Source organism: Peromyscus californicus, unplaced genomic scaffold (genome assembly GCF_007827085.1).
Source record: "Peromyscus californicus insignis strain IS unplaced genomic scaffold, ASM782708v3 Scaffold_4__1_contigs__length_199733344, whole genome shotgun sequence".
In the NCBI taxonomy this organism is placed as follows: domain Eukaryota; kingdom Metazoa; phylum Chordata; class Mammalia; order Rodentia; family Cricetidae; genus Peromyscus; species Peromyscus californicus.
Genome location: NW_026294562.1, coordinates 93,389,709 through 93,402,673, shown reverse-complemented (window position 1 = coordinate 93,402,673; position 12,965 = coordinate 93,389,709). Strand labels below are relative to the sequence as shown.

At 39.7% G+C, this 12,965-nt stretch overlaps 1 protein-coding gene across 8 annotated transcripts in view; it reads right to left on the bottom strand.

Annotated features, from left to right (window-relative positions):
* Sbf2 (SET binding factor 2) overlaps positions 1-12,965 on the bottom strand; it is a 359,732-nt gene that overhangs the window by 19,263 nt on the left and 327,504 nt on the right. For all 8 annotated transcript variants that reach the window (XM_052713085.1, XM_052713088.1, XM_052713089.1 and 5 more), the window contains 3 exons: positions 10,955-11,131; positions 6,066-6,167; positions 5,209-5,394 (listed from right to left, as the gene is read on the bottom strand). In XM_052713085.1, coding sequence (XP_052569045.1) covers positions 5,209-5,394; positions 6,066-6,167; positions 10,955-11,131 — 465 coding nt within the window. The remainder of the gene's footprint in view (positions 1-5,208; positions 5,395-6,065; positions 6,168-10,954; positions 11,132-12,965) is intronic.

Here is a 12,965-nt window from a genome sequence, read left to right as displayed (position 1 = left end):
AGTGTTTAGAATGATAGGCAAGTCAGTCAGTAAACTAATTCTACTGAATCTTGTAGGTTTCTCTCAGGTATCATCTAAATACCCTTTAAACAATAATCTTGTATTTACATTGCTAAAGATTCAAAGTACAGAGTTAAAGGACTTAACTGTAGGCATTTTAGTTTTATTTTCCACTTGGAGTAAAACCTGGCAGCTTCACTTATATAAGTAAGAATTGAATCTGAGATGGAATTTAGAAAAATATAAATTTATAGTTATTTTTTTTGTCCACATGCCATTAGGTTCTTTGTAAAACTTAAAAAGACCCATAAAAAATTCTATAAGTCAAATCATAGGTAATATCAGCACCTTGAAAATATGCTGCAACAAACCTGGATTCTGCTCTCAGGTGTTAAGAGATACTAAACTAGAAGTGTGCAGTGGACTATGTGAGACCTATGGGTATGACTAAGACACACTAATGACAAATAAGTAGCTGACAATAACTTGTGACCTCACAAAGTAAGATTCAGGAAGGACTAACAGTGTATTTTGTACTATGCTAGCTCTTCATATATGGCTTTAAAACTCATGATATTAAAAGACAATGGAAAATTGCTTTGTTTTAAAACCATTTGTTTTATGTGAAGTTTGCCAGTTTTCAGTTGAGTAGGAAGCAGGCAACATTCTTGAATCTACCATGCAGCCATCAGTTACAGCTATTTTACCAATATACATGGCTGAATTTTAGAGTAACCAATGTCTGGGGGCAACTGGACTGATCCCATGTGAAGTCACAAGGAAGAAACCTGTCTTAAACAGGCAAAATAGGTTTTGCATTTGGGTTAGGACCTTCACTGTGTTCGCATATAGTAACTGTGAGGAGGAACACCACCACATCAGGTCAGAGTGAGCCAATTCACAATGTAAATAAACTTTGAAGGCACAGTCAGCACTGTTAGGTTCTCAAAGTGGGACATAATGAAAAGGTTCTAGGACATGCTCAGGATTATTCAATACTGAAACTAAAAGGATCATTTCTTGTACTTCACATTTTCATTCATATTATACACATTTTCCCCTTTGGTACTATGTTTTAAAATTTAATAATTATTAAAAAATATAGTTAGTGTATTTGTGCAGGTATGACAGGGAAGGACAGTTCAGAGTTTCCTCCATCTTGTATTCTTGCTGAGGCCATTTTAGGTTTAATTAGAATTTGATCTCCTTGATGGAGACTCCCATGGAAAATTACCCAACTTTGTTCTAGGGATCTAAGGTCAAGATACCCCAGCTAACTTACCCTAGTTTCTGTTAAATTTCCTGCTTGTGCAAACCTCCCCTTCCAGCTAACTGCTCATTTTAGCTTCTGTTAAACTGCTTGCTTGCATAAAACACACCCCTGTAGCTGCTGAGTGAGATAGCAGGATGTGTTTTTTGCCTTATAAAAACCCCTTGTTCTAAATGCTCATGGCTACACTTCGGTCCTGAATATTTGAGTGTAGTTCCAGCTAGCTGGAATAAAGACTTTCAATTGTCTGAGGTCATTTTTGGTGGGCTCATGTGCCAGTGTTTCTGTGTGGTGAACAGAGGACAATGTATAGAAGTGGGTGCTCTCTTACCATATGGGTTCTTGGTACTAAACTCAGGTTCTCAGGCTTGGTAGGAAGCACCTTTAACCTCTGAGCCATTTTGCTGGTCCTGGTATTGTGTTTTAAAAATAAATTTTAGGTAAAAAATTTCATTTTTATGTTTTGGATATATTTTCCTTTTGAAAGATTTGGCTCAGTTATTTCAAGGAAAGGGAAGCATCCTGTCATGATATCACTTCAGTTAGGCCAATTACTTTTAGAAGTAAAAAAAATCTGCAGATGTTGCTATTATGAAACAGTGACCTAGCATCTACACTTCATCCGACACCTGGATATACTGGCATAAACAATGTCTTTTTATATGATGAGGAATTTCTAATTTAAGAATGGTGCTTCATCTGTTTTCTTTGTAACTTTGTTAGTACTAATAGACACAGCTGGGCATACGTCCATGAACTGCCTTTTGCTTTCAGTGTGTTATAAATGGTTAAATAAGCAGCGGACACATTCTATCCAGGGAAAGTTTTGCTTGCGGCTGTGAAATTTTGAACTTATTTTTGTATTGTTATTGGGTCTGCCTCTGTTTTGTGTCCCCAAGAGTCTGAAGAAAGCACTAATTAAAATTATTTGGTAAAAGGGGCATGTAAAACACTAGTATTCACTTGAAAGGCATTCAAAGAAGGCATTTTCTAATGCCTCAAATCAGTGTAGATGATGAAACACTACCTTATAATTAAGTCAGCAAGAGTCAGAAGCACTACTTGTTAACTCCTTAGATTCTGATTTTTTTCAAATGATAAACAATTTCTCTTTGAGATAAAATAACTTGCTTTAACCAAGTTGACACCTATCATGGTCAAGCCCCTAAAGTGTCACAGTTAAGGTCACATGTACCCTGTGTCACGGCTTGTCTACACTCAGGCGAGTGTCTAAGAGGTATTATATTAAAGGCAGCTTCAGACAAATAAAAAAAAATATTTCAGTTGAAAAATTTTAACATGACACAGCTAAGACTGATACAGTATTCCAGTCTTTAGACCTTGAATGTTACATTCTATTGGTCATGAAGCTGTCACTTGCAAACAATTGGGCTTTCATTAAGAGTTGGCTCTGATTTTCGTTTGGGGCCAAGCAGGATACACAACATTTGATTTTTACCTATTTAGAAAAACAGATATGAGAAGTTTAACTTTTATGCCAGGTTGTTTTAGTAACCACATTTTGAAAATTTAGCATTTATTATAATTTATCCTAAAGCTAGCAGGCATATAATTTATATCTCATTGTAATTTATGTTAAACTGATTAATTTTGCTTAAGGAACTCAAAGACTATAGGTTACCTCCTACAGGCTGCATCCTCAGGCCTTACCCTCAACAATAAGCAAGGACTACTGTATGTGGGATTCAATGATGTTCCCATGTGAGGCTAGTTTATTTTATTTATTCATCAATTAGGAATGATGTTCTTACTGACACTGCTTAGCTACACAGAATTTGTTAAGATGAACACAGAGCTTTAACACATTTAGCAGTGTATTTAACTTAAGCTAAATTTAGCTACAAAAAACTCATTCCTCTGAAATATTCCCCCATTAAAGAAAAAGAAAGACTTTTCTCCCCTTAAAGTTACAGTTTCACTATATAGCCATGGCTGGCTGGAACTTGCTACGTAAACCAGGCTGGCCTGGAATAACTTGAGGGTATCCTTCTGCCTCTGTCTTCTGAATGCTGGGATTACAGATGGTGTATTACTATGCCTGGCTAGTAAAGAATTTTTAAAGGTAGGTAAAACAAAACAACCCCAAAAAGGAACGGGGAGAGAAAGACAACATAATAACAAGCCAGAACCAATTCAGCAGCATGCTGAAGAGGAGGAGACTGGAGGGAGAGTGGCAGTGGCTGGCAGAGGGAAGCTGTAGTGGGAAGTCTGCAGAAGGAAACTGATTTCAGACTCTAACAAATCTGCTGAGGATACAGAGAAGCCCCCAAACACAGTGCCTAAGGTGATATGGGGCTAAAGTGGCTAGACCCCAGAGTCCTTTCCTGCCTTACGTTGTCATGATAACCCTTTTCAGAGTAAGGAAGATAGTTTCTGGAAAAAACATACTAGACAAATCCCAAACTTGAGAATACTAGACACAATTTAGTTAGCGAAGAGACTTAGACTGTTACTTTCCCATGCTGTTTTCAGTCATCTCCTGAAATGGAATGTCATGGGTCCATTTTCTGCCCAAATGCTAGTGACAGCCAAGCTCCCCAGCCTGTCTGGTCACAGCTTTACAGATCTTTGCTGGAAGACTGCTGCTGTTTCTTTTCTCTGAACACCAGTGTGCTGCTTAAATTCCTCAGTGGAAGCATCAGTTTGACTAGTTTTAATCATGATACCTATGATTCAACACCATTGAAATTGGGATACAGAGTAGTTCTCAATCCTTGTACCTACCTAGTTGAGAGACTCGCCTTTCTCCCCTGGCCTCAGGTAAGCACAGCTGTCCCCAAACATCTCCCTTATCTATTAGCCAAAAGGAATACAAATAAAAGGCTAATATTCAAACAGAGAACACATATGCTATTTCTTGCCAAGAGTTTCAAAGTGTAAGCTCCCCCGTTACCAGTGCTCCACATCCTGCCTGGCAGGTGGGGGAAGACCGTGGTACAAGGGTTTTTTCCCAAAAAGAGAAGAGAGAAGTCAGACACAAACCTGAGTGTATGTGGGGAAGGGAGATGGAAAATTACTGCTAGTGGCTATAGAGTGTCTGCTGGGTGGTAAAACAGTCTTAAAACTGGTGATAGTTTTGCAACTCTGTGAATGTCCTAAAAATGGAACTTTACATTTAAAATAGGTTAACTGTATGATATATAAATGAGAACTCAATACAGCTATTTTAAAAAGCAAATGATTAACATAATAAAAACAAAACAAAATACAGTCATTTGCCAATTTGGGCTTTTCAGAAGACTTACTTTCAATTCTGAAACCATCTCCACCTTTCCTCCCAGGTCTTTTAGAGTCTCACTGCCATTTTTGATATGGAGAACCTATTTGTCTACCCAGGGTGATGATGCAGAGGAAACAAGGCATTTGAAAGTTTAGTGCCACCTTGTTCTTCATCCCAATCCTGAGCCAGGACCCAGCCAGGGGAGTCTAACTGCCATGCCTAGGAAGATGGAGAGAGTTGGGGACTATTTACTCTCCTTTCTCTCACTGGGTTACACAGTATGGCCTCTTTATCAGCTGCAGTTTGGTTACTTCAATGAACTAAGCACAGTTCTCAATCCTATCAGTCTGCCCTATTTATTTTTTCAAGAGATGGGGTTCTAACTCTTGTACCCACACATGTGGTAGAGCCCACCCAAACTGGGAAGACCATATGTGGCATTTCAGGGCATGTCATACATAGGGACTTTTGCTGTTTAGTCCACACTTTGGGGAACATGCCTAACTTTGCTTCTCTTCTTTGGAGACGGTAATTTAGAGTGCTGACTCCCTTACCTGGAGGCTAGCTCAACATTTCTAATTTCAGAAACTGAAATTTTCTTCTCCATTCCCAGCATGTCCTATGACTGAGCTTTGGCAGCAGTTACCAAGCACAGCGTGTTCTTCAGGTCAAGTCACTCTAATCTTTCTTCACTTACCTGGTGCACGCAGTCTAAGAATTGCAAGAAGATGGGAGCAAAACCGCTGCCCTGAGAGCTAAGGGCCAAGCTGCTGCGCTGGCTAAATTTATGACCAAAAGAGAGCCATTCTTTTTCAACCAACATCCGGAAGCCTTCAATTGTCCTATAGAATGGATCGCTGAGTAACTGCACCAGGGATGTCACCTAGGTCAAGAGCAGGAGGAAGACTTCATTAATTTTAGGCCTAAAAAAGTCTTGTTGAACTTCCTTTTGATGATAGCTAATTCACAAACAAAGTTACCTGAACAGCAAATATGTTGACTAACTGCTTCAGGATGGACAATCAAATGAATTTTAAAAACTTCCCAGTAAAAACAAAAACCAAATTCACTTGGCTACATGCTTTCTTTCAGAGAATTAAGATTCTGATCCTTAACTGGTTCGTTTGTTGAGTATGATACTAGGCAATCAGTTCAAACCTATTCTACTCTTTGGCAGGAGTAGGTTAATGTCACTGACATTCACACAAATTTTCTTTTTCATTCTGGAGTAAACACAGGCTCAGAGAGAGAGAGAGAGAGTGAGAGAGATGGGGGGAGCTAGAGAAAGGATGGAGGAAAGCCAGGAAGAGTAGTCCACATCTCATACTGTTGGTTAAGGGCTCTAGTTGCAAGCTTGTGTGGTGTACCTAAGGTGAGGATGCTTGATCCTTGGCCCAAAGCTATGTAGGGCAATGCCGCCTGATGGCTTGCAGGGGACTTTCTCTGTCCATAAACATATTAATCATTATATAAAATAATCCCAAAGGTAAAAACTACATTGAAATACAAATATAAAATATTGGAAAATATGTGTAGTAGGAAAATATGGTTTACTTGTGTAGTGATGTCCCAGCCTTCTTCTAAACACACCAAAACTGAAGACCCATTCTCAAGTACTTCTGATACAACCACAGCCAGCTGCATTATCCTGTGAAGCTAAGAAAGAAAAGAAGGCTACAATTAGAACAAGCATTTTATTTGTCTTTTCTTTTCTTTTATTTTTTTTTAGTTTTGGAACTGTACTTTTTAGACTTATCACAGTTTGCATAATATAGAATGACAATAAGAATTATTCATTCACATGTGTGTATGTGCAGTCATGTGTGTTCTGTGGAGGTCAGAGGACAATTCTTGGGAGTCAGTTCTTGTTACCCTGTAGGATCAGGGGTTAAATTCACATCATCATGCCCATGCACAAATGCCTTTATCCACTAGCTTCCTTAGAATCATTTTAGATTTATAGTGTTTGCTATAATACTTCATGCTGTTTTTTTCAAAGTACTTTACAATCTTACAAAGAGCATAATTCTCAAGGTCAAACAGAAGTTTATGAATTACATTTTTCAGGGGAGTGGAAATGTAAGACCAATATGGAAATATGTTTCTTATTTCTTAGTATCAATAAATCTATTTCATGGGCACTGAAAGACTGACAATTCCCATAACTACTTTTCAAATAATTGAAGTTATGAGGCTTAGGGTCAGAGTCCTATTTCTCATGTTTCAGTCAGCCCTAAGCAAGAGCTATGACCAATGAGGCTACTGATTACATCTCTTTTATTATTTAATTTTATTTTATGTATATGGGTATTTTTTCTGCATTTACGTCTGTATACCACTGGAGTACCTGGTGTCTGTGGAGGTCAGAAGAGGGCAGCTGTGGTTGTTAGCTGCCATGTGGGTGCTGAGATTTGAATTCAGGTCCTCTTAGCCTGGTCAGTTTAGCCACTGAGCTATCTCCCCAGCCCCTACTGCCGCTTCTTTATTATTTTGTTTACTCTGCATTATGAGCTATGATCGCTGACGAAACTAAGCTCCTTTGTATCACCAATGCCTTCTACCTTCCCCAAATGTTCCTATTTTCAAGAAATGATATTCAAGTAATGATATTCTTACAACCTTCTCTTGTGTTCTGAATGGTTCATACTTACATATTTTAATACACTGGCCAGTTTACTTCTGATGGCATTAAATGTCTCCCTTATTTATAAAACTTACAAATGCTATAGGAACTGTAATGCATCACTAGTTAATCAGAAGCAGAAGACAGACTTACTATCAATCTTGGAGAATCAAACAAGATGAGATGAAACACTTGGACAAAAGAACAACATATTGCTTAAATACTTAAAAGTTCTTGCCAAATCATGTTAAATATTAGCACATTTTAAAGATCTATTTATTTAGAAAAATACATGTGTGAGTGTGGTATGGTGTGTATGTGTTTGAATAGTATGTATGTACACCACAGGTGTGCAGGAGCCTGTGAATGTCAGAAGAAGGTATTGGATCCTTTGGAACAAGAGTCACAGGCAGTTGTGAGCCACCATGCAGATGCTGGGAACCAAATCTGGGTCCTCTGTGACAGTAATGAGTGTGCTTAAGTGCCGAGCCATCTCTCTGACTCCTTGTTTTTGCAAAAGATTATTTTAGTATTTGTAACTACATTTGTGTGCGTGTGTGTGTGTGTGTGTGTGTGTGTGTGTGTGTGTGTGTGTGTGTGTGTGTGCCACATGCATGCAGGTGCCTGTGGAGGACAAAGGTATCAGAACTCCTACAGCTGGATTCATGGGCAACTGTAAGTCACAAAAAGTGGGAGCTAGGAACTTGGATCCTCTGAAAGAATAGGACAATTTTTTTTAAACTCTTGATTAGCCTAGGTAATAATGTGTTAGATCCTGCTGCTGCTGATGCTAACCTCTCTGGTTATAGAACACTGAGAAGTCAAGCTGGACCTGTCTAGTGCTCATACTGCTTGAAGGCACTACTCAGGCTGCAGGAAGAATTATCCTTTATAGCCTTAGTCAGCTGTGGTTCCTGCATGTAACTCTACCTTGGCACAAGAGTGGCAAGTTTGTTATGATGGCAACCAACTGTACTTGACTGGATTTGAGGCCTGCTCCATAGGAGAAAATTTGTGTCTGGTTACTAAAAACCTGGGCAAAAGCCCATGGCTAGGGAGGTCATAGGTCCTAGTGGGAAGGCTATTACTGCTGTTTTTCTAAGTAAACATGACATATCTCTAAAACTGCCTTCTAAATAATTATGTTCATGCCCACAGATAAGTGCTGTTGTTAGCTTTGGTCAGGAAGCTTCTGTTTGCAGTTGGCAATGTAGAGATTTAATTGGTAAAAGTGATGAGAATAATTGACTGTTGAATGTTCAGCCCTAAATGGAACATCTATATCACATCCTTCAAGGCACTGAGAACATCATGGAAGTGGGGACAGAAAGACTGTTAAGACCCTGGAGGAAGGGACAGAACGTTGTGGAATCCTGTCCTCTGGACATGGCATGGCTATTGCACTTGTGACTCACAGCAGCTGTGACCAGCTGCAGAAGACCCGCACAAGACTGGGCTATACACATCCTATCACATAGGGAGCCCCAGCCCTCACTGGAGAGCTGCATGTGATTAATGGGTGCCAGGGGAGGAAGAGACATTTTCTTCAGTGTATTAGCCACTGGTAAGGTCCCAGTGGTCCTGTAAATACGCCCTCACCATGCAGCCTTAACGAAATGCACTGTATCACCAAAGGCAAAAACAAAACCATGAAAATAGAAGGGGGCCAATTAGGAAGAGGGAAGGAATCATAAAGGGAATTAAGGGAATCATTAGGAGGGCGACAATGAGAGTAATAGAGTGTGAATATGATCAAAATGTACCATATATATGAATGTCATATTAGGTATAATTAATAAAGGATAATAAACAAAAAACCCAAGGTGTCAAATGAGGTATAATACAAATGGCCTTGCACAATTTCCTCAGAAGTGGAAGACCTATAATGCTATGATGTAGAAAAGACAGAGGTTCTAACTAGTCTTCGTTACAGGACTTGTTTGTTTTCTATGATATAATAATTTCTATATTAAAGACTCAATGTTTTCTGGCATTAGTGTGATGGTTGAATAACACTGGGAATATGCTATAAAACACTGCATTGTACACCTTTAAAAGGCTGAATTTATAGTAAGAGAATTACGTTAAAAAAGATGTTTCTGCTGGGCAGTGGTGGTGCACGCCTTTAATCTCAGTACTGGGGAGGCAGAGGTAGGCAGATCTCTGTGAGTTCAAGTCCAGCCTGGTCTACAAAGTGAGTTCTAGGACAGTCAGAGCTTGGGGAAAAAAAAGGATGCTTCTATTTGTTTTTATACTATGTATTATAGGAAGAAACTTCTGTTTGTACTCAACTTAGTGGTTGTAAGCCTAGTGGTCAATGGCTGAGCCACCTCCCCAGCTTTACTTCTTCTTTTTTTGGTTTTCTAAGATAAAGTTTCTCTGTATAGACCAGGCTGGCTTTGAACTCAAAGATCTGCCTGCCTCTGCCTTCCAAGTGATGGGATTAAAGGCATGCACTATTTTAATAAGCACAGAATCAAGGTCCAGAGAACGTTCCTCATTTCTTTCCTACCACACAGCTCTCAGCCTGAGTGCTCTTAGGGGTAAATGCTGCTAACACAGCAGAACAACAGTAATTTTCTTCAGCATTTAACTTCTGGTCCAGGCCCACTTTCTAGCAAGGACCAGAATCTATCAGAACATAGAATCTATCAGAAATGTAAGATGGTGGTTGGGTGGTGAGAACAATTTGGGGCTGGAGCTCATAGCTTAGGAATAGAGCAAAGTACCAGTGAACATCTTCCATGGGTACTCAGGAGTACCCTAAGCTGCCTTAGGGTAGTGATCGTATCCTGATCCATGTTCACAATCATGGCACATGCAGCTGTGTTTCTTCATAGCTTAAGTGCCTCGATAATGCTCACTGCCCTGGGGACTAACATCATGTCTTGGTGTCTTTACCATTCACTCCAATGACTATGAGAAATAACCCTCTCCTTGACAGAGCAGGATTGGGCAGGGAGTTGGGGGAGCTGGAGCTGTAACTCAGAAACAAATATCCATTAGCATACATGAAGGCCTGGGTTTGCTCTCCAGCATTGGGAGGAACAGGTAGACAGGGTGCTTGGAGAAAAACTGAAACTAGAAATCAGAGGAACTAGAGCTTCCTGCAGTTAGGAAGGAGCATGAATACAGACATAGCACAAGGTTATGCTGAAGCGAAGCTGCTCTCTGCCAAACTGGCATTACTGCTTATAATGTGCAAGTCATAAATACCTTTCTTTCTGTGGTTTGGAAGAAATGTAGGCATATGTGTTCTGGCAAACCATGTTTCCCTTAATTTCTCAATAAAAGTTCAATTAGAAATATCTTCAGGGTGATTTGGCTGAATGATGATGGATATCTAGTTTTCCTAGACCTTAGGTAGGTTTGGAGTATCTAGTATCTGATGGCTGGTGTGTGGGTGAATCTAAAATCTAGAGACACAGAAAGGGCAGAAGTAAACGGGAGGTAAGAAAGTCAGAGGGAAAAGCGTGTGGAGTCATGTGGAAATCACCTTTCGTCCTGGAGCCTTGCTGACTTGACAAGAGCACAGGAGATCTATGAATACATGGGACTGACTTTCTGGCACATCAAAAAAAATGTCTGCACAATACGCCACACTTTTAGTTACTCAGAGAAAGAAAACCTAGGTGGTCTAGAATCTGCCCTCCTCACACTTGGGCCCTCCTGTTTCTTGGAAGAGAGTGGCCTTTACAGAGGGCTCATGACAAAGGAAGAAAATGGGAGTGGAGGGATAAAAGTACAGGCTTTTCAGACGCTGGTTGTGTGTTCACTTGGAGTGTGCTCTGGGTACACGATAACTTTTCCCTGATGTTACCTGTGGGAACCACTCAGAATCTCCCAGGGCCTTCAGGAACGTCACTTCTGAGTCCGTAGGGATGGTGCTCGGGATACAAGCCCTCATCAGCTTCTTAAAACTGGCTTTCACTTGTCGGATTTCATGGAATTCAACAGGAACAAACTCACAGTTTAAAGCAAATTCTACCTTGAAGCTCTGAGTATGAAGATACAGAGAATTAGGCAGATAAAAGAACAAAGCTTTCCTCAGGGCACTGCTTAATAATAAACACCAAATTGATGCCAAATAGCTGCAAAAGCTGCAGTGAATCAAGAGTGTCGGTCTGGTGGGGTTCTCATGTCAGCAGTGCAGCTTTAGTGGTTGCCCCGAATGGCGAGTCTAGTCCTTTCTAGGGTAGATTACTTGGCTCAGGAATGCTGTCATTCTGAGAACTTAAGAGACTGGTAGGCTGAAGCTGATGCAGTATCTAACACCAAATATAGGGCAATTCTAAAGAATGACTAGGCATGGTGGTGCACACCTTTAATCCCAGCACTCAGGAGGCAGAGGCAGGAAGATCTCTGAGCTCAAGGCCAGCCTGGTCTACAGAGTGAGTTCCAGGACAGCCAGGGCTATACAGAGAAGCCCTGTCTCAGGGAGAAGGAAACAAAGAACCAGTGACAGATGAACAGCATGGTTAATCCAAGAGCAAAAATTTAATTTCCCAAGATGTACATTGTTAACCAAAGGGTAAAATATACTGCTAGGGTTCCAGAACTGAACCAATACAATTCTGTAGATATAAACATATTTCTTTTTTGCAAATAAACAAATTTTTACATTATAAAAGTTATCAAAAGGTAACCATTATGATCTTACTGCATTATGGTTAGTTAAGTCATTAAGATTTTACCTATAATAAAATGTGAGTCTTTATTGATTTCTAACTTTCTCATTTTTTCTATGAAACATGCATCACTTATGTTTACTTGAGTACCCTTTCACTTCTGTCTATTTCATGTGGAATTTATTCTATGAGGTATGAGCTTTGCTCATGCACACGCATGCAAGGGGCAAGGCCCCCCACTCCCACTCTCTCTCATATTTAAAGACAGGATCTCATGCATTCCAGGTTGGCCTCAAAACTTACCAGCTGAGGATGACCTTGACTCATCCTGCCTCTAGCTCCCAAGTGCTGGGATTACAGGTGTGTGCTACCATACCTGATTTATGTGGGGTTAGGGATCCAACCAGGGGCTTTGTGCATTCAAGGCAAGTACTCTACCAACTGAGCTTCATCCTTAGCTTCATATTTATAATTCAAGAATGACATAGGCATAGGGATGCAATTTCAGTTTGATAATCTGGTTGGTCTAGCTCAAAAGACTTAAAAAGACCTCTAACTTCTCATGCCAAAGAATGAATCATTCTCTTAGCTTTTTACTTTCTTTGATACATACTAGATCATTTGTTTTTTTCAAAGAGTAAAATTGTATTCTGGAAATTGGTTGCATAACAATGCGAATATACCCAATACTATGAACTTAAAAATGGGTAGGAGGTAAATGCTATTTTGACTACAATTAAAAAATCAAAAATAGCTCAATGGTTAAGAGCATTGACTACTCTTCCAGAAGACCCTGGTTCAATTCCCAGCATCCACATGGTGACTCACAACTGTCTGCAACTCCAGGTTCTAGGGGATCCACCATCCTCACACAAACAAAAATTCTGGCAAAACACCAATGCACATAAAATAAAAATAAATTATTAAAAAAAAGTTTAAAAACTGCTGCAAAGGACATATATATGTATATATATATATATATATATATAGTATATTTGATGTTTAATTTTGATTATTTTAGTTGCTGTTAAAGTCTAATTAAAGTGTTAAAAGAGGGGCCAGGTGTGGTAGTGTATATCTTTAATCCCAGCATTGGAGAAGCAGAGGCAGGTGGATCTCTGTGAATTCCAGGCCAGCCTGGTCTACACTGTGAGTTCCAGGCCAGCCAGGGATACATAATAGAGACTCTGTCTCAAAAGACAA